Source organism: Magallana gigas, chromosome 5, assembly GCF_963853765.1.
Source record: "Magallana gigas chromosome 5, xbMagGiga1.1, whole genome shotgun sequence".
Lineage (NCBI taxonomy): Eukaryota > Metazoa > Mollusca > Bivalvia > Ostreida > Ostreidae > Magallana > Magallana gigas.
In genome coordinates, this window is record NC_088857.1 from 5,085,746 (window position 1) to 5,108,178 (window position 22,433).

Genomic DNA, 22,433 nt, shown 5'->3' on the forward strand with positions numbered 1-22,433 from the left:
ATCTGTATGGTACTAATTCTCAGATTGTGTGGTCTTCTGAATTGTTTTAGATCAAATCTCTGTTGATTAAGAGAGAATTTCTGGACAATGCACCAGACGTCAGTATACATTTTTCTTCATTTCCTCTCACTCATAGATTCCTTTCATAATCAAATGGTTTGACTTTAGCTGATTAAATTAAAGGGTAAATAAAAGTACCCTCTTTGTTTACTTTTCTTATTTTGTCATTGGTTGATTTTATCTTTAAATTAAATGAATTGTGAGAGTGTTAAATAATTTCATTTGGGGAGAATGAATTCAGAATAAATGCTAGAGTTAGGGTACTTCAGTTAGTTATTTACTTACTGACTTTTGACTGAGAGTAATCTTGTGTTTGGACAGTCATTTATTGCCTTAAATACAAGAAAGTATTGAAAGTGGTCTAAAAATATTGTTTAAGTTAAGTCATGTCTATCCATATCCTCTTGTCTTGTCAGCCATTATTTTTAATCGCTATTAAAGTTTGAAAGCTGATTGTGTACAAGGTACTTCAAGTACAGAATCATCGGAATGTCGAGTATAATGGCTGCTGCCTTGTATTTGTTTTCTTATGCTGCAAAAAAAGTTAATGAACAAATCAATATATGCAAGAAATAAACCTTGATTTAAGAGCCATAAAAGGCTACCGTTTACTCAACTTGTGGAGGAACAATTTGTAATTGTGCCGCACACTTGCTTGCAGGTGTCAAATGACTCTTCAGTCCTTTATTCCACAGTGGGCTCTTTAATTAATTCCTTGTATAAATTCTTCAGTGTTTATTTAAAGTATATGTATTAAGGTTTATAAAGTTTAAAGATAAAATATGATACCAAGGCTTTTGTATCTGGGAATTAATTGTTTGGTCGAGTTTTTCACCATTATGTGAGACAATAAGCTGTTGTTATTTCAGTTCCTACATCAAGAATACCCACATTTTCTTAATCCCAATGTAAAATTCTTCTATTTGGAGAGCATGTCGGTGTGGGGCAAAAAATACAAGCTTCACAGTTCAGAGTGTCAAAGGCTGACTTTAATATCACTCGATCATAGATCAGAGTGTGAAGTCGCCTTGGTTTTGGAATATCATACCTCCAGTGTTGTTGGTCTGGCCTGTCCATATCATTTAATGTCTGCAATTACTAGCCGATCTATTGAATTCTCTCTCTCTCTCTCTCTCCATAAGGTGGAATTGTATAGTTGACAGTGTAATTAATATTTGATTAGTTGGTTTGATTTGTGCACTGTTCTAATGGATTGTTTGTTGGTGATTTATTTACAATTTCTGAACAGGGAGTGAGTGGTGTATCAATTTACCGGGTGTTCACAGTAAAGTGTGAAAAGTCTACTGTGTTAAAGATCCTAACTCAAGCAATTGACGAAACGTCAGTAAGATATTGAAGTTTGAAGACTTGGATGTGCCTTCCAGCTTAAAATCCATAAAAACAATGAGAAGAATTGATTAGCCAGATTTTTAATAGTGGAGAGTGAAATGTTATTGTTCTCTATGGACAAGCAAGGATCAGCCTGATTCAATGAGACCATTACACTGGGATCTGTGTGTCTCTTTATGAGAAATTGACCTGAAGTAACTGATGGCACTTTTAGGATTCACCAGATCTAATATACCTGTCAAGGTACCACTTATTTCATTGTAACTCCCTGGATTCTATAATGTAATAGCCAGGATCCCAATCTATTGTAACATCAGTTAGGATTTCAACACTTTGTAACTGCCAGGATCCCAATATATTGTAACAACTCTCGAGATTTCAACCCTTCATTACATCCAGGATCCCAATCTATTGTAACACCTGTCAGGATTAAAACCTTTGTTACAGCCAGGATACCTAATGCTTCTGTAACAGTCAGAATCCCAAACTATTTTAGCAGTTGTCGGGATCCCAATCTATTTAGAAGTCTGGATACAGATTCATTGCTATTGTGGATGAACTGTGATCCAATGGAGTTGTCAGTATGTTAATCTAGTGACATTGCTGAAACATTGACTTCTTGACCAGAAGCTGCTGATGGCAGACATAAACTTCACTGTGTCCAGGAAGGACCTTCACTCGGCTCTCAGGAGAAGTGGAATCGGGGGCCTGGTATTCCGACAGGTACTGCGTGAGCGCTGGTCTCTTATCCACAGTAACTCTCACTAAAACAGAACTTGGACCTTTAATTCTAAGTGCTCTTGTATCACACTAGTCAAAATCTTCTAAGCAAAAAGTTATTTTTAATTGTGTAAAAGTTTTGTAATGTTTTGTCTGTGCCGTTACTGCAGTTACCATGCTAGATAGATCTTGTGAGAGCAAATGTTCTTTAAAGAAAAGTGTGTGCTTATTCTTAAGTCTTGTAATTTCTAAACTCTTAGAATTGCATGCCATAGTATTCTTGCAATAGAGACAGACAATGCTGGACAACCTGAATGAGCAGTCTGTCACCTTCACATTCTTACAATGTAGGAGACTATTCTGACTTGTACTTCTATAATGGGTCTACCTACTAATTTGTGTGTAGGGCATTGGTCCCTTGACTTGTAGATGTTCAGAAGATGTTGATGTAGTTGTTGGGTTTGTAAATTAATGGTTTTCTGCCCCACATATCAACAGACAGATTGGCTCTGTATTAATCTTGTTAATAAGAATAGATGACAGAGGTCACAAGTTTTAATAATAATTGCTAGGTGAATTGGAACAAGTGCATCGTGCACATATGGTCAGGGTAAAAAAATCAGTTAATAGCTTCTTTGTTCACAGATTAAAAATGCAATCCATGTAATATTATTAGACTTACTGTGTTGTGAACTGGTACAATATTGCTTTAATCTAGTAAGTTTTAAACAAAGGTGGCGTTAAAGTTTGCTGTAATTCTCTGTTGCTACCCAAATCCGTTGAAGTCTAATTTGGTTGTACTAGCCAAGTCGGTACAACCGTCTAATGCTGTTGCGTTGTGGTGTCTTCTTTCTCCTGTTTTATTCAGTGGCTGGATCTGTCTGATTGGATTTGTGGTTTTTGTTTGTCTGTTGTTGTTGTAATCTAGGATTTTATGACTTCTGAACATCGGTCTGTAAGTAGCCTTAGCGGTTTTACCTTACATAACTGTAGGACTAAGGATACGTAACAATGACTCTGTATATAGGCCTGTTTCATAACCTGGCCTGTTATGTCACCATCTATTGTTTGAGAGAAAAATAACCCAAATATTTATTTAGATCATCTTTTGTTATTTCTCCATGTAAGTTTTTTAAGATCTTATAAAGCCAGGTTCTCTTCAGTAAATGTAGAACATATATTTGCAGGATACACAAACTTTTTATGAGGAAGTGTGCATCAACATTATGTACCCGGTATTAGTCTGTAGAAAACCAAGATGCTATATTATGATTAATACCTAACTTAGTGTATTGGAACATTTTGTTAATAGGATATTTTTGTAAGTGAACTATTATAAATGAGCGTGTTCATATTGTGTGGACATGTTCAGTCTCTTTACATCCTTTTGGAATTAGTTTTTATGTGAAGCAAATTGGTTTATTCATTAAACAATGTTATGTAATCTATTTTCTTTTCAACTACAGCACAATTTTGAAATATTTACCGGTATGTGTTGTTTATGAAGCAATCCTGTAAAAATTGTACTTCCAACAGGAAAAACAAGTTTAAATCTCTTATATGTATATAGAACAATGTAAGGGCCTTCAATTTCCTATTAAATGATTAAGCTTAACAGCCAAAGGCAAAGAAAGAAATGTAACAAAAGTTAGTTTTTTTTTTTTTAGAATCCCATTAATTCTCAGTATGTAATCAATTTATTATTCATTCCCTTTGCTCTATGCATCCATGTTTATGGTAGAGCAGTATAGAATGAGAATCATGAATGCTGTAATTGGTTGTGCTACAGCTGAACAGGAAATCTTTTTCTACATTGTTTCTATGTTGTTCTGTTGTATTACAGAGCCCCCTGAATGCCAACCTCCAGCAGCGGTCCAACCGGCTGAATGCTGATGGCAGTAAATACCAGTCGTCCTCCCAGCACATCTCCACCAAACAGAGCACCGCCGGGGCGGTACCCACCCACCACTCTACCCAGAACAAGCACAAGTCAGGCGTCTCCTACACAGAGGTCAGTGATAGCACGCCAGCGCTGTATCTATTCAGCCTTAATAAAATCAACGCTAGACTAGCACAGAGTTGATTACTTGTTGATATGTAACCCATTACAAAGCAGGGGTCTTTTTATACCCCCGCAAACGAAGTTTAGGGGGGTATATTGGTTTCACCCTGTCCGTCTGTCCGTCTGTCTGTCCGTCCGTCCGTCTGTCCGTCTGTCTGTCCGTCCGTCTGTCTGTAGACGCAACTTTGTCCCCCCTATAGAATTTTTTATTACTGCATGGAACAGTTTGAAAATTTGTACATATGTTGAACACTATCTGAAGATGTGCACCTGCAATTTTTTATAATATCAGACAAGAATTAATGATTTTATGACAGTTTTCATTTTCCTTATTCTATATATTGTACACTAATGTTGAAAAGTAAGGGAGGTAATCCTTACAGATTTTATTAATTAATTAATAGAAAACACTCTAAAATATATTTATATAAATACATCCAGATGAAGTTTTTTGTCTTTATGTCTTAATTAATAAAAAAAAAATTATTTTTTATAAGTATTCTTTCAACTGACAATGCAAAGTTTTTGTTTGTCAATGATAAATTCTTAGGAGCTAATGAGAACATCAAAGACAAGTGTGGCTGAATTCATTTGTCCCAAGGGAGCCATTATCTGAGCCATGGTTCAGATGGAGCATGTGTTTAGGGGAAATTGATAATCTGTAAAATGGGTGATGGTTTTGGGGCTATTTTAAAACTGTTTCATGTAAACCAAAAGGTCTATCATTATAAGGAAATAAATAATATAATTATTAATAAAGAAGTTAAACTATTTTTAGAGGTTGTTTAAATTTATTTGTCAAGTAATTTGATGAAGTGACCCTATTGGGCATTAATTTAAATGAAATTCAAAATTACTGATATGATTGAAGTGTTTTGGCAATTTTAAAATTGTTTGTAATATTAAATTTTCTTTTTTACATATTTTTACATAGTATGGTAATTATGGTAATGTTTTGGGAGTTTATTAAATTTAACAAGCTCATCAAAGAAAATCATAGTCCTATGGGATCAATTTTCTGATATGGAGTTCAATTGTGCCATAGGAGAAAGTGAGGAAAATTTGAAACAACTAATTGCATCTGTCAAGACTCTTATTAGAAAGATATTGAAAGTTTTATCAACAGAAGAGCATTGCTTGGCTACCGGTATTTCTATTCACTGCAAAGGGAGGGGTTATTGTCATTTTGTTGGTTTTTCTTTAAATCAATTAAATTTAAAAAATATATCATCAAATACATACATTTGTAAATGTATTACTGTTATAGATATGTATTTACAGTGAAATTCTGACAATTTTGATTTAAATTTTTCTTTGTTAACTATTTTTTTTTTTTTACATTTCCAGAATTTTTTTTTTGTATGTGTTCCAAACCTTAATTATTATTCAATTCAATTATTTGTCCCATTTGAAATTAGCCTAGCGGGGGTATTAGTCCCATTAGGACAGTTCTAGTTTGGTTTGCTTTTGGTGAAGGGTAGAAATATCTGTTGGACAAACAAGAACAAATACCAAACTAAATGCATTTCAGCATATTTTAAATCAGTTTGCTTAAAAAAATAGTTCATTCAAATATAATTTTAATAATTTTTTGAAGTTTTGAAGTAGATACTGTGTATTTTCTAAAGCACACCATAAAAACCACCAAAGAAGTATAAATCAACTTTCAGAGACATAACGAAAAGATGAGAATTTTAATGTTAAAAAGTTTGATTAACTATATAGCATTGTATCAGTGCTCAGTATTTCATGTCTGTTGACAGGGTGGTAAGCTGGTAGCTGCTGTAGCCCCCACCACCACACTCCCTCAGCTGAGCAACCAGAATGAGTTAAAGAACTCGCACCAGAAGCAGCACCATGATAACGACGCTAACACGCTGCCGCAGCTCAACAAGAAGTCCGAGTCGTACACCCGCCAAAGTTCCTATTCCACCATCAACACGGGCACCCCCGACAGAACCAAGAGGGACGCGTACGGCAACAAGCTGCCAATGACTCCCGGGGGTAATGACCTCTTCATGATAGCATACTGATGGTTCTAATCACTCAATAAAATACATAAAGTACTCGCTAAATGTTTAGTTACAGAATACACAAACTATAGTTCAACTTCGATATCTCGAATACAAAGGATATGTCAAAGTGATTTGTAAGTCCCAACCACTTATTTCTTAAGTTTTTACCCTCGATATCTTGAATACTCAGATATCTTGAAGTTTTTTAACAGTTCCATCTAGTTAAGATAACAAAGTTTGACTGTATATGATAAAATGCACAGAATACACTACTCATCACTAGATCAAACGCAATAAGTACAAATCACATGACTGAATAAAGGGGGAAAAAAATTACAGGATTGTATGCACAAGGCCAAAAAGAATAAAAGTGTTTTCTAATTTTCCAGAGGCATTAAAGCAGTTCAGAAGTAAATTGACAGCTTTTGAGCAGACAGAGATCTTAGATTACCCAGAAATCTGGTTCCTTGGTCTTGAGGCCAAGAAGATCGAAGGTGTTCCAGGCGGAGCTCAGAACAATGGCTATGATGATGAGAATGGCTCCTACATCAAGGTATGCTGGTATAGCTGCTCACTTGGCACTGGAAACTTTCACCCTGGGCTACCAAAGATCATAAATGTATGATGAATCCATGTCACAGTTTTCTCTTTAAACATACATTCTTTTTGAAACTTGTGTAGGGTGAAAGTTTCCAGACAGTGAAATGGAAAACAAAACTATTGATTAAATCTTTGGCAATATTAGGTGAAAAGATGACTTTTGACTAAACCTTTGGCAATGCTTAGAGGATTAGGTGACCAAATTATGATGTGACTTTTGACTAAACCTGTAGCAATGTTTAGATGATGGGTGACCAAATTATGATGTGATTTTAGACTAAACTGTTGGCAATGATTATAGGTGACCAAAATACGATGTTACTTATGACTAAACCAGTGTTTAGATGATAGATGAACAAATTATGATGCGACTTTTGACTTAACCTGTGGCAATATTTAGATGATAGGTGACCAAATAATGTTCCGCTACGAGATTCTGGAGGTGGTAGGGAGAGGCTCGTTTGGTCAGGTGGTCAAAGTCCTCGACCATAAACATGACGAGGAAATCGCTATTAAGATTATTCGTAATAAGAAGAGGTAAAACAACATTTAGAGTGAAAGTAGCTGTTTTATAGCTAGCAACAAATTTAGCTTGAAAACAATGCACTTTGTAGTGCTATGGCTTAATTTTCTAGAAGTTTGACTTTAGTGTTAGTGTGTTTTTGATATCCTTTAGCTTATTTACTATTTACATTCATGTGTGTACATTTAGAAGCACACCAGTTTGAAACTAGATTGTTTTTTTACTCCTTTCATTAAGTTACTCTCTACACAAGTCCTCAATCATCACCAATCATCCTGTAACAGTGACTGTTCTGTATGTGGAACATTACTCATGTGTAGAATCTCAGAACTTCTTAGAACTACAGTACTATGTTCTACAAGTATACTACATGTAATGTGAAATGGCTGCTGATAGATCAAATGAAATCAGTATTTTAACAAACCATAGTCAACTTTATATGTATTTTATCTTAGACATTCATATCATGATTGTAGTTCACTGATGCTGATTAGTAAGATTGACTATGCTCTAGATTTGTTTTAATATCTACATTTTTTAATCTTTCAAGTACATATATTCATTATTTTTTTCCTATTCAATTACTTTTTAAGGTCTTCCGTTTCCAACGGAAGACCTTTCTATTATTGTGCGGGTTAAGATTATTCTTATTTTTCTTTTTTTTTTTTTTCTTCCTAGACGCGAACTTTGAGGCTTCATATCGTGCTCATTTCTGAACGGTTTTTGCTCAAATTTTCAGGGCTAATGGACTTTACAAAACACTATCTTCATCAATTCATAGAAGTTAGAATTCCCTTTCCGTTAACGAGTTATTCCCCTTTTAAATTTTTTTAGGGCCTTTGGTTTCCAGACAAAGGCTCCGAGACTATAATAGCAGGGAATGGGAATCCAACGAATTTGAATAACAAAGACATTGAAGTTGTATACATCGGTTTTTGTTTTTGGATTACGTTCCTTATTTAGGAAAAGGTAGGGGGTCAAAAAACAGGATTCCAAAAAGTGCAAAAATTTAGACATGTTTTCCTTTATATCTTTTTAACGAAAAATATTTTGTTAAGACATGTAGAATAAAAGTTGTGCAGAATATCAAGGGCTTTCATTTGACACCAATAAAAAAGGGCTGGCCCCTTAAATTAAGGGCCAATAGCCCCTAAAAGTTTTTGCTTAATAACTCAAAAACGGTTAGGATTTTGATATGGATGTCGCTGGAAAAGTTGTTTGTTGGGATCTCATAAAGGTCGTAACAATATTATTTTGTAAGTGATTTGTGTAGTATGAGTGTAAAAAGCTTTACATGTTGACATGTACCTGTTTTCATTTGACAAGTTAACGAAAGTCTTTGTGCGTACAACTGGCATAAAGTTGCCGCAGAAAGTATGCTGGTTTATACAGGAGGCATTAATTTATAAGAAATTTGTTTTTGTTGGAGTACATGCTTTTTTAAGGAGTTTAAGTCATTGTTGTTAAGTTCTTATAGTGCACAATCATTAAAAACGGCAATTGGAAAACAAAACATTCTTTTTCTTTTCTATTTAACCACAAAATATGGAATTAAAAAACTATATGCATTACATTTTATTTATTAACTCCATGCATTTAAAATCTACCTTGAATCAGAGCTGTGTGTGTGTGTACCATTACGTAAGCTCTCCCTCGCCCGCGGCCGAGAAAATCGGTCACCATGCTCGCGGCTGTAGCGGTCAGCGGTTATCTAATACACGAGAGCTGTGTCTCTCATATACATGTATGAGTTTATTTAGCCGCGAACTCGATAATTGGTTTCGTTTTGATTACACATAATTTTTTTATGGATTAAACGATTGGGTGCCAATTAAGAAATCGTTCAGTTAATTAATAAAAGCAATGTCACTCTCAATCTAAAGCAATAATAGACACAGGTCAATTGTGGGTTTTAAGTTTAAAATAAATAACTTTTATTTGATAGAGTATATTCATTATACTGCAAACTTTTCAAATCTTCCTGGGTTCTGAACTGTGCCTGTCTGTGCGTTGTACATATACCTTTACGTAATATATCCTTCGCCAACGGCCGATGAGATCAGCCACGGCTGCACTACCTAGCGGTTATTAAGCGGGTTTTAATACACAAGATTCTCACACTGCGACGCACACTTACATACATATGAACGTGTTTGAGTTAATATAGCCGTAAAAACAGGAACTGTTTTAATTTAATCCTATAAAAGTTTGTCCATCTTGTATTTATTCAATTGAACATTTGAGTGTAAATGAATATTAATGAGCGATATTACTCCAAATCGTAAACATCGTACACTTAAGACATAAATTAATGGTTAGTTTGTTTATGTAAAATATTTTAGAAACTGCACAAATAATGTTTTGAATCAACCCCCCCCCCCCACACACACACACACAAATAGTAAACCTTTAAATGATGATCATCCCTCGCACATGCCTGAGGAGAACCGGCGCCAAGTAATCTGGGGTCGGTTCGTGTTCGTCTACATGTACCTTATCGCGCGTTCATGTTTCATATTTTGCACGGACACAACTATATTTTATTATTTTTTCAACTATTATATTCGTTTAAGATGAAAAGATAAACAGGTAGTTTAAAAATCAAATTATAATCAAAGTTCCATGTAACATGTTTGCAGTAGGTGCTAGCACGATAAAAAATGTCCTGAATTGAGACATTCGATGATTTTTAAAAAAAAAATTCACATGGATTTTAAACAACTTTAGATTAGATTATATCGGTCACATATTAATCACTTCTGTAGTTTTTCTACATGGTCGTTCGTTTCTTTGTAGAAGCGAACTCATTGCTGCCCCCCCCCCCCCCCCGGCCCCGCTGACAGGAGCTCGCGCTGGACTTTTTTAATTGTCAAAACGATATCAAGATCTATCGAAAATCATTTTTGGTGGCTTCTTCTCATGTGTAACATTTTGTTTCATATTCCCACCCGTTTGTTTATTCGGTCAGTCTGTGTAAATTCAATCGCCACATGCGACCGAGAATCTTGTGTCGCTTCAGCGCACACAGCTCGGAACATATATAGCCCCAGATCATCAATTGTTATATAATTGAGTAACTGTTGGAATGGTGCTTTTACATAAATAATAAAATCATCCAGAAAAAAAGTTACCGTAACTCAATAGTCAATACCAAAAATAAAATCCGTATGATTGCTAACTGAAATCGGTATTTCAGTATTCGGCGGGATTTGATTTTTCTGCTACAATTAGTATTTTTATTGGTTTCAGAGATTACGATGTAAAAACACAAACAGTAAATACACCTGATATTATTTACATTGATAATGTTGAAAAATATTTAAAATTAAATTAGTCACATTCGTAAGATAAAAATGTTCTACGAACAACCGATTATTTTTTTCCTATGTCGTGTCATTCGCGCGTAAATAAGTATGTTCTGTACACATATATACATGAACCCAGAAAAAATTCAAATGATTACACAAAAAAGAAAGTTGTAATTAGTATTTCGGAATTTTTTTCTGAAAGTAATTTCACATTGTATTGAAAAGAACAAGAAATAAAAATGATTTAAATTTTTGACTCAATATTCGTATATATTACCGGCGCTTCGTACATGTGTAACGGCGTACAGTGTATAGATTATTATAATCTGTTCGAATTAAGTACCATGCGTAAAGATTCCAAAAATAATTACTAGTAATTGCATGACTGTGTACATTGTAGGCAAATCCCTGTGTGTTAATTACTTATAAGACTCTTTGTTTTCCATTAACAGTGGTTTAAATAATTTTCAGATAATTAATAAAAATTTTGTCATTTGAATTGTATGCTTCATCAAATACTGATTCCGATTACCTTGAAGTCATTAATTTTCGATTGGCTATTGACAAAGAAAGAGACGCTTGACCATTCAATGAAAACAAATACACAGAGGTTGATTGACAGGTTCAGCCAGGTGCAGGAGACACCCGAAGTCCGAGGTTATGTGTGCTGCTTGTACAAAGTCGAATGGTCTCAGTAAGAGTTATCGATGTGAATAAATAAAAAAATATATATGCTTATCAAAACATGATCGTTTAAGTTACAGCGAAGTACATTGAAGCGTTTAATAGGGGTTTACTCCAGAAAAGTTTCTACCTAATGTTTTCACTGACCTTTGTCCAATCAGATCGTAGCTGGGCGGAGTTAAGACATTGCCGCTCGTGACTTGAATGAGAGAAAGAAAAGAGAGAGAGAGAGAGAGTTGAGTAAATTATAAGTGGTGCTGATAAAGGAATAATCATTAGTTATAAACTTGCAAACAAATTAATTAAGGTCTGCATATAAAAATTACATGTGTATCCTATATTGTATAACTTTAAAGCTTTTTAAAGAACGATTGTGAAAATTTCTTTGGCCGCGCGCCGTCGACAACATGCACATGGATAAGAATGACGTAGCTTATATTCAACTAAATTTCCTAGCATGGAGTCCGAGAATACGGACATTAAATATTTTAAAATGCGAACGAGTGAACTTATGAACATGATGAATTTAGATGTAGTGTAAAGGAAAGGCAACGAAGGCGGATGCTTAGTGGAAAAGTAAAACGTCTAGGTAAAGAATGTTTCACACTGAGTAACCATGAAGAAAGATTTTATACAAAGTAAATTTACAACCTTTGTTTAATTCCAGGAAGATTCGGCAAACTTTGATTTAATTATTAACGGTAACACTTGTAATAAAAACAATTTCTTAAATATTCGTACAGTCTTCGATGTTTGACAGTACCTTATCCTATTACTGATCTATATATAGACATCGTTGTTCCCTGGTTAAAGAATTTCAAAACACTTCAAAGTTTCATAAATTTATAAGATATACTATGTCCCGAGTTTTTTCTTCCACCACTTTTTGCTTGATATTTCAATAATAGTAAATACCTTTGTGCTAAAACTACGTTCGTCCAGATTATATGTGTTGAAACGCCCCCTCTATCGCTTCAGGTTTCAATACACATCCCAATATTGAAAGTCTACGGGGATTTTGCATTGCATCAGCCATTAGTAAGCCCGGATGATAACGTTTAAATATTGCGCGAGGTATCCCGAGTACTTCCGAACGGAGAAAAGATGTAAACATTTCCCATTATAAATCTCCGTAAAAAAATTGTTTTCGTTCCTGTGAAATTTTATGAGTGAAAATTGTTCAATGAAGATATCTTGGATATATTCCCTTTCATCAATTGAAAGTGAATTGAAGTGTCAGTGAGTTCCGAATGAAATCTGATAAATGTTTCACGCGGTTCTCGCACGCTTTGCCCGAAACGATTTACACGCTTTGCCCGAAACGCTAAACGGTTTACACGAAACGCTTCACAATCACACGAAACGCTTAACGGTTTACACGAAACGTTTCTCGCAAGTAAGTCGCACGTTTTTTGGTGTAGTAGTAAGTTTCAGGGTCTGTAAATTTTGTCATCACGCAACAATTCTAAACTTGCACATAGTTTTCAAAAATTTAGAAATATTTTTAAATAAAGAAGTTATCTTAGAGAAAAGGTTACGTGTTTTGTCGTCGGGTTCGGTTTTTAAATCAAAGTACTGATGTACTGACGAGAGTTGATTTTATCGAATATTATTTATTTTAAAATCAACGATATGCTAGTTTGCTTGGCAAGTAGTTTATAATCTGCATTTGAATTATGCACATTTTTATAATATGAATTCTCTGACTGTTCCGACTAGAATTTTGAGAAAACCTCTAATGAATCATGTTGTGTAATATTTTAAAATAGAATTGATTTCATCAAACTATGTTTTGGTATTCCGAATATTTCAAAAATTGTATGGATCCAACCAATAATGAACTCTAGTCTCGTTCAACCAGATGCTTGGCTGTCTCCGTTAATCTCCGACAAGTAAGAGATACCAGGTCACATGATAGCTTGATGATGCGACCTCTAAATATAGACTGACTCTGTACTTGCCGGAGATGTAAGGAGACAGCCGATGGTTGAACGAGACTATATATTGAACTCTGGCGTAGGAATACACAGGACTAAAAAAACTTCAAATTGTTCCTACCATTTAAAATCTGACTATTTCCAAGGTATTTATAAAAAAGTTTCCTTTAAAAAAATACTTCATTATTTTCAAGAACTAAGTCTTGTCAGCGGCGATGATTTGTGCTTAGGTGCAAACACAGTTTCAGTTTCGGTATGCTAGAGTAACTGCATAGGAGAGTTTATTAAAATCAACTCCCAAAAACACAATTCCTCACATGATTCATGAGTACATGTAACAATGCTTGCTACCCTCTGAAAATTTAACTCGCCATTAAACATCTCATTTTTTAAAGAATGTTTGAAACGATTACATAAACTGTGTTCGACAGATAGTTTTCCTAAAACATTTTCTTTCTTTCTTTTTCAAAACACGTTTTATATACAGGCTTTCAATCACAACACATTTTTATAACAAAAGCAGAACTGAAAGTTTAGTCATTATAAATTATTGACACTATATCACATACATTTTCAACTCGCAGCAACAACGGAAGACCTACTCGTGGCTTTGCCACGAGCTCTGCTCTAGTTATTCATATAATTTTTGAAATATTTGCATTTCTTCCTTGCATGACTCCTTGGATATGGCGTATATTCTGCACCCTCCAGCTGTTTTCTGCACTGATTATTTTTTAGGTCATGCATGACCACATGGTGTATAGATATGAAATTCTCGAAGTGCTGGGTAAAGGCTCATTTGGTCAAGTGGTCAAATGCTATGACCACAAGACAGATCAGATGGTCGCTGTCAAAATTATCAGAAATAAGAAAAGGTAACACCTTTATTTCATTGTAAATTCACATTTGTGGTAAAAGTATGTAGCACAAAGAAAGCAGCCTCGGTGTTTTTGTTATGATTCATGCAAATACATGAAACAAATTTTATTCTAGAAGATTTATACAATTATCATATTCTTTTTTATGTACATCTATTGATTTTTTTCTATAATAGATTTGTAGAAATAAGATTTATTAGGTAATTTAAAAGAAAAATGATTATAGTGAAGTATGATGACAAAGAGCACAAACTAATTTGGGTCATTGTCTCCAACAGATTTCACCACCAAGCTCTGGTCGAAGTCAAGATTCTGGACGCACTCCGTCGGCGAGACAAAGACAACCAATTCAACATCATCCACATGGGAGAATACTTCTATTTCCGCAATCATCTCTGTATCACATTTGAACTCATGGGGTATGTTTACCTTTATCATCGATCGGTCTCAGTTTGATGGAAGATAAAGAAGGGAGTTTGTGTTTTCTTTATAATTAATGAAATCTATATTGGAAATATGATTCAGAATTTTTGTGCATTATAAATGAGATTGGTTTGTGATGAAAGAACATGAAATTGATTTATTGTTAAAAAACTAGGAACTTCTTTTAATCATATGATCTCAAAGCTGAATGCTGCCCGGAGTAGTGTCCTATTTATAGTCCACAGACAATAGCTCGATGAGTTGATGCTTCCTCTGTTTTAGATAGATGTGCTGCTTTGTAATTCACTGTGTAATTATGTGTATATTTTTTTCTTTTCAGGATGAACTTGTATGAATTAATCAAGAAGAACAATTTTCAGGGATTCAGTATAGCTTTAATTCGTAGATTTGCCTTTTCTCTTCTCCAATGCCTTAAAATGTTACATCGAGAGAGAATAATACACTGTGATCTAAAGCCAGTAAGTTTTATATTCAAAATATTCATAATTACATAAATAAATAAAGCAATGAAGTTAAATGAACTACAAACAAATACAAAGATGATTTGTATTAGTAAACACTTTTCTTTATGATTATCACACTAAAAACATTCCTTTGACATTTTGACCTACACAGTAGACAAGAATTATCTTTGTTCTGATTGGAGATTTCTTTAGCATTATGCTGAGCATACTCATTCCAGCGCATATGTTTTTTCTGACAAGTAAATATTGAATTGGTTCATTTATCCTCAGGAAAACATATTACTACGACAACGAGGTCAAAGTTCCATTAAAGTCATAGACTTTGGATCCAGTTGTTACGAACACCAAAGAGGTATGCAAACTTTGGGATCTGTATGGGATTACCATGATGTTTCTGAATTTGATGTCTGGTACAATTACCTACATGTGTATGTAATTATGATGATGTGTTGAATTTGATGACTGATACGATGACAAGACCAGTGTGTATTTGTTTCAGTGTACACGTACATCCAGAGTCGGTTTTACCGCTCGCCTGAGGTAATCCTGGGGTTACCCTACTCCATGCCGATAGACATGTGGAGCTTTGGCTGTATCCTGGCGGAGCTGTACACGGGGTACCCCCTGTTCCCCGGGGAGAACGAGGTGGAGCAGCTGGCCTGTATCATGGAGGTCCTGGGACTCCCCAGTGGAAACGTGCTGGATCAGGCCACCAGGAGGCGCCTCTTCTTTGGTTGGTCCCTTTACTATAGTACATGTACAAAAGCTGCCATCTCTTGATATCTAAATCATGTAAACCAATTTTAATTACAACTTTACTTCGTCATTTACCTGTTGCACACTGGGTTGTGGCAACTTATTCTCATAAATAAGCGGATGTTTACATCTAAAACAAATACAAAAGACATTTTTGGACAGGTTCATATCATGATAAATATTCACAATGGTGTACCTTAAGAGAACTTTGCAAAGTTTTCTTACAAAATAATAAGAAATAGCCTAATTTCAGGAAATCTTGATGTTTTTATACTTGTCATGTTATTGCTTACAGTTGTGTTTGGTTTTAACAGATTCTAAAGGTAACCCGAGGTGTATCACGAACAGCAAAGGCAAGAAGAGGCGGGTCGGGTCGAAGGACCTTCAGCAGGCGGTCAAGACTTGTGACGCTAACTTCCTGGACTTCATCAGGAGATGTCTCGAGTAAGATATCAGTGACCAGTCATGTACTAAGTCATACTGTAACCAACTCTCATAATTTTTTAACAGACATAAATCAATAGATGGTGGTTAGGTGTAGATGTAGAGGGAATAATCTTTGTAGGTATAGGTTCATTATATGAATGTGTTGTTTGTAGATGGGACCCTAGTAGATAGTAGATGTAGGAGAGTAGTACATTATGACAAACTATCACTGTAGCTTAAAGACCGACTGTTGTTTGTAGGTGTTTGTAGCATAAACTATCCTATCACTGTAGCTTAAAGATTGACTGTTGTTTGTAGCATAAACTATCACTGTAGCTTAAAGATTGACTGTTGTTTGTAGCATAAACTATCACTGTAGCTTAAAGATTGACTGTTGTTTGTAGCATAAACTATCACTGTAGCTTAAAGATTGACTGTTGTTTGTAGCATAAACTATCACTGTAGCTTAAAGATTGACTGTTGTTTGTAGCATAAACTATCACTGTAGCTTAAAGATTGACTTGTTTGTAGCATAAACTATCACTGTAGCTTAAAGATTAACTGTTGTTTGTAGCATAAACTATCACTGTAGCTTAAAGATTGACTGTTGTTTGTAGCATAAACTATCACTGTAGCTTAAAGATTGACTTGTTTGTAGATGGGACCCTAATATCCGGATGACTCCAGAGGAGGCCCTGCAGCATGACTGGATCAAGGAGGGCTTGGTCAACAGGAAGGCAAGGGACTCCAACCGGTCACAACAGAAGACGTCCCACCGCCCGTCCCCTGCCGTGTCTGATCAGAACAGTGACCACCACAAGCCCACCGACCCCTACAAAGTCCCTGCACAGGTCCCTGGCAAAGGTGAGGGGTCACTCTAACGCCTAACCCTCGGTGTTAGTACAAGGCAGTTATTTACCATATGTGTCATTTAACATGATAGGGTGGCTAGAAGTAATTCTTTAGTAATGAAAAGAATTAACGTCCAAGCAAATTCGTGTTCATTTACCATATGTGTGTTTTAACATGGTAGGGAGTTTAAAAGTAATTCTCAAGAACAAAGAATTAACAGCCAAGCAAATTTGTAGAATTTGAATGACAGAGATAATGTCAGTGTTGTAGTAACGCTCAGTTTGGCTTGGTGCCAAGATGTTGGGCTGTACTAATTCTGATTGGTTGATGACTCCTACAGAGCGTCAGAAGAGTGACGAATGGAAGGTCAGTCTAAAGGAGAGGAAACAGAGTGCCAAACGAGTTCCCCCTGTGGGGGCCTCGGCCGATCACACTCATGAGGAGCATAGTGCTAGAGGTAGCTACCGTGTGTCTGTTTGTTGTGCTACCGTAACCCTCACTTGTTATTTCAGCATGCAGCCCAGGCGCGTGTCCTTGTATCCACTGCTTTGATTGGCTGACGTGTATATCCCTAGACTGTAGCTATATACAGCTGTAACTCCAGCTTCTGCTAGGTCCAGCACATTACTCCGTACCCTGCTTGCTTGTATATATATGGACAGTCTGATATCAGATTGTTTCCACCGAGATTTCATTGTGTGAACTTCACAACTGCACCCTCCACACTTTGTTATGTCCCAAGTCCTGATCTCAAATTCTCATTATAATGTATCTAACGACCCAGTGAAGTGCTGACTCTATTTGTATTATTTATTTTCTAAAGATTCACAACTATTGATTTTTGTACTAAAGTAAAATAAATAATACATGTATATTCAAGATTTACCAGTGATAGGTATAACTCAAGGAAAATAATGGCTCTCAAATGTGAAAAGTTAACTATATTGTAATCTAAAGGACAAGGGACAGCTCATTTGTAGAAATGTTTGCATGCTTCACAGCTTACTAGTAAACCAATGCTATTTTGTTTTAAACCTGCAGGTAATGCAACCACACATGTCACCTATATAAAGTTATTTTAAGGAATTCCAGAGCCCCATTACAAAGAAAAGTAAGAAATGGACATCGTTTGTTTACCTTATTGCTAATCTCTAATCTAGCACGTGGGAGCCTCATCACTAGGAGTGGTCTACTAAATTTAATCTCTCTCTCCTCTGGAATGATGCATGAAATCAACTGAGCAAATAAAAAAAAAATATTAAAAATCTGCATGTATAGTGAAATAACATGACAAAACAGTAGAAACAAAAGGAAATAAACCTTGTAACATCATTCCTCTTGTAACAAACCTAGATTTCTCTCTGATTGATTAAGTTGTATGGGAGGGGTCTTGATTCTTCTTCTGTGTGTAGAAATTTCTTTCAAAGTAGATGGATGTAGGTTTATAAGACTACATTAACAATAGTATCACTGTACACTGGATTTCTCACAGAGCATGTTTTCAACACATGAAGTGATTGTGTGGAGAATTACGCAGCATTTGTCACAGTGCTGGGCCTAGAGGATTAAATGTTACATAAACGGCACCATACAGAAATCGTTTTGTCTAGACTAATATTTATATATTCCAACACTTTGAAAAGTCACTGCTGTTGCATTCCAAAAAGATTTGTATTCTATAATACTGTTCAAAATTCATATTGTGTAATTTTAAAGCAATATTTATTTTGCTTGCAATGTTCATGTAATTTTGCATCTTGACAAATAAGGATAGAATAGTAAAGTTCTCATGCTGGAAATATGTGCAATGGTTTGTACACTGACAGGTTGCTTTAAATGTTAACGCCACTGTTCCACAGAGTCAGCTATTGGATCTGTTATCCGGGAAATGTACACATGTAACTGAGCATGTGCAACACAGACAGGAAGTCAATTCTCTGCACTTCATCTTCAATTTGGGAAAGTCTAAGCCAGCATGTCTTACAATCAAAGTGTCTGTGTGTGTGTCATCACTGTGTGTCACTTTGTGTGTCTGTCTGTCACTGTGTGTACGTATGTGTCTGCCATGTGTTGTAGCTGTGTGTACTGCTTTCTCTGTGACTAGTCGTAACCACTAATCTCCAACAGGGCCCCATTATTTTACAGCTCCCAGTGCCAAGAGTACTAAGGGCAGCGCCAGGAAGGAGGATAGCCACAACGTGGTCAGTGAGGAGGTGAAGAGCCTGGCCCCTGGGCACCCCCACCACCCCAAGGCTGACCCAAACAACACAGAGGACTCAAAATTCTTGCCACCCATTGTGAAATAAACCTTCCCTGTGAATGAAGCAATAACTTCTACCTGCATAATTGTTTTAATGCTCTCACAATGGACATTGTAGTACTGTACTTAATTGTTAACAGAAATTTTTTGTTGGAAACAGACTTTATTTTTTGGAAGATTGTGTATTACATTTTGACATGTATTTTTTGATGTATCTGATTTTAGAATCCCAAAATAATGACTACCGGTACAATATGGCAGTCATATAGATTATACATTGTGATCCGTCCAAGCCATTCAGTTTTCTTCTATGCATATTTGCAAGAGATTTTTACCCCAATTCTAGCTAGGTATTTACTCAAAAACATGATGTTCAAGCACCCTAAGCAGTATTATAATTTCTATGATGTCCAATGTAGATGTATTTATATATGTGCATTCAAGATCAGTATTGAGAATGTATAAGTAGTCCAATGTAGGTCATATTTATGTTCCCAATGTGTATAGCAAGTGCTATCATATAGAATTATTTTAGCTTTTACATGCATTTAAATGAATTAAGAACACAATGCATTTATTGAAAGTCATATGTTTTTATTTTTATTTTTGTTACACATCTGTTATTTATTATATGTCCAGTTTTATATTTCATTAATAGCTCAATTGGTCTTTGTGTATAGGCTCTCTGTATATTATGTTTACTGTGTATATAGGCTATGTTTACTAGGTACATAAGCTATGTTTACTGTGTAAATAGGCTATGTTTACTAGGTACATAGGCTATGTTTACTAGGTACATAGGCTATGTTTACTAGGTACATAGGCTATGTTTACTATATACATAGGCTATGTTTACTGTGTACATAGGCTATGTTTACTGTATACATAGGCTATGTTTACTGTATACATAGGCTATGTTTACAAGGTACATAGGCTGTTTACTAGGTACATAGGCTATGTTTACTAGGTACATAGGTTATGTTTAATAGGTACTTAAGCTATGTTTACTAGGTTCATAGGCTTTGTTTATATGTACATAGACTATGTTTACTGTGTTCATAGGCTATGTTTACTATGTTTCCGTCCATCTACTTGTATCTTGTAAAGAACTTGGTTGCATAAATTGTTGTCCCAATACATAGGGGAGAAGAGTCATCGTCATAATGGATGACATTCATCATATCTACTGACAGTTTGAACTGTATCAACAGTCAATACCAATTCTTGTCTTATTGTCCAGAAAATTGTTATGCTTTGACCAAATTTCAGTCATGTACAGAGTACCAGTATTTGAAAAGGTTAAATATTTCACTAAGTAAAATCAATCATATCAGTCAGTATGTGTTAACAGCTTTACATCTTATGAATTCTTATACAAGATCCAACACAGTAAACATAATGGTATTTCACTTTGCCAAAGTAGATGTACTTTCTGGTTGGTTTTCAGGGATGTTGTTAAGCAATGTTTTACGTCTTTGTTCTTTAGATAATGATCAAGGTGTTACCAGTACCAGCACTAGATTTACATATTTTATTGTATCAAAAGGTCTTCTTTTTTTTACATTAGATTTTCATTTTTTGTAATTTTATTTTTTAAGACTGATTTGGATTCAATGACATTCAATGAATTTGATTTTTAAAACTCGAGGATAAATAAGTATAAGTTTCTAGTCTTAGAATTTATTAACTTAGAAGACAGGCATCCTAGTTTAGTAGAACTCAGTGCTTAAAGAAAGTGTCTACCGTTAGAAAATTGGCAAACCATAGGTTAGTTTTTTTTTTATTAATAGTTTTATTTATTATATCTTTGGTTGAATGGTTCTTCTAGTTTAGCTTTTTATTTTCGGTAGTTAAGAAGAATTGTTTAATTCTAAGACTTGTCCTCAGACGAATACAAGTACATATGTACTTATCGAGTACAGAGCAATAGGACCTACATAGTCCTCTTCCATGATCAGATATTGTGATAATCTTTGTGCAATATACATTTTTAGGTTAGGTATTTTTTTCATTGTTTTTGAGTGGATGCTCTGCTGACAGACATCAATACTTGATGTCATCTGTCAATGAGCAGGGCTCTTTATCCAATACAGATAATGGCCAACACTTCTTACATCAGCAGGAGTAATTGTAGGGTTTTCTAGACATTTCACTCATCTGTCTGCCTGTACCTGCAGGAAAGTGGTACATTGGCTGTATACCGTTTACCCAGATTCTCCATTACCGACTCTGCCCCCAGATTCATTCCTGTGTCCGACAGGGAGCCATTATCGATATTTCTTGTTACAATCTGTTATGTTTGTGTGATGAAGTTATAGTGAGCAAATCCATAATAAAGACAGTAAAAATCAACCCAGTTTGTCTTCATTTTATAGACCTTTAAAAGGTGCACAAGTATGGGTGCATTAGGATGAAATGTTGAAGGGGCTAGTGCTTTACAAGTTTGGAATACATATGCTATTTTAGTCTTTTTTCATAACTAAATGATTATAATTAACATTGATCATGACAACAGACGTTACAGTTTATGAACTTCTGCTAGAAGCTAAGTATATTATGCCTCTGAACTAGGAACATGGCCAAAAATGCTATTTTTAAAGATCTGCTTACATGAATTATTGATCACGCACTGCAACACAACTGTTAATCTCAATAATCCAATAAGCTGGAAATCCAAAGGCAATAATCCGGTACAAAGTACATCTCGGAGGTCAGGATGGAGATCTTGCCATGGATATTGCCAAACAACTAACAAACGTGCGGGTCATGCTGGAGGGTGAAGCAAGTGCTATTTCTGTTCGTGTTCTGTATGTGGGCTGATCCCCTTAGACTCCCACAATGGTCGTAATTGTCGTTTACAGTTATAGGATCAAAGTTTGATTGGATTATTACTTGCATTTAGCTCTTATCTTCAGCAAGCTATTCAGTTATTAACATAAATCATTTTAAAATTTATATACTCAAAGAGTTCCTCCTCAAAATTTCAGACCAGCGAATATTTATGTGTAACGGTAAACTTGATCAAAGCTTTGAATGACTAGTAATTTCCAATGGAATGAAATAAAATACAATAAAATTAGACAAATTAATTAAT

General features: G+C 35.2%; 1 protein-coding gene across 26 annotated transcripts in view; it reads left to right on the plus strand.

Moving 5' to 3' along the window:
• The window catches only part of LOC105323221 (dual specificity tyrosine-phosphorylation-regulated kinase 4), a 42,237-nt gene extending 20,546 nt beyond the window's left edge, over window positions 1–21,691 (plus strand). For 12 of the 26 annotated variants that reach the window (XM_066084978.1, XM_066084982.1, XM_034449893.2 and 9 more), the window contains 12 exons: window positions 3,974–4,141; window positions 5,956–6,196; window positions 6,597–6,760; window positions 13,998–14,134; window positions 14,416–14,556; window positions 14,901–15,039; window positions 15,316–15,397; window positions 15,545–15,778; window positions 16,116–16,245; window positions 16,886–17,091; window positions 17,420–17,536; window positions 19,207–21,691. In XM_066084978.1, coding sequence (XP_065941050.1) covers window positions 3,974–4,141; window positions 5,956–6,196; window positions 6,597–6,760; window positions 13,998–14,134; window positions 14,416–14,556; window positions 14,901–15,039; window positions 15,316–15,397; window positions 15,545–15,778; window positions 16,116–16,245; window positions 16,886–17,091; window positions 17,420–17,536; window positions 19,207–19,385 — 1,938 coding nt within the window. In that variant the 3' untranslated portion in view covers window positions 19,386–21,691. Of the gene's footprint in view, window positions 1–1,968; window positions 2,134–2,913; window positions 3,086–3,973; window positions 4,142–5,955; window positions 6,197–6,596; window positions 6,761–7,207; window positions 7,345–13,997; window positions 14,135–14,415; window positions 14,557–14,900; window positions 15,040–15,315; window positions 15,398–15,544; window positions 15,779–16,115; window positions 16,246–16,885; window positions 17,092–17,419; window positions 17,537–18,120; window positions 18,191–19,206 lie in introns of those variants that run through there. The other 14 variants (XR_010714107.1, XR_010714111.1, XR_010714108.1 and 11 more) reach the window with 14 other exon arrangements.
• Window positions 21,692–22,433: the final 742 nt, after the last annotated feature.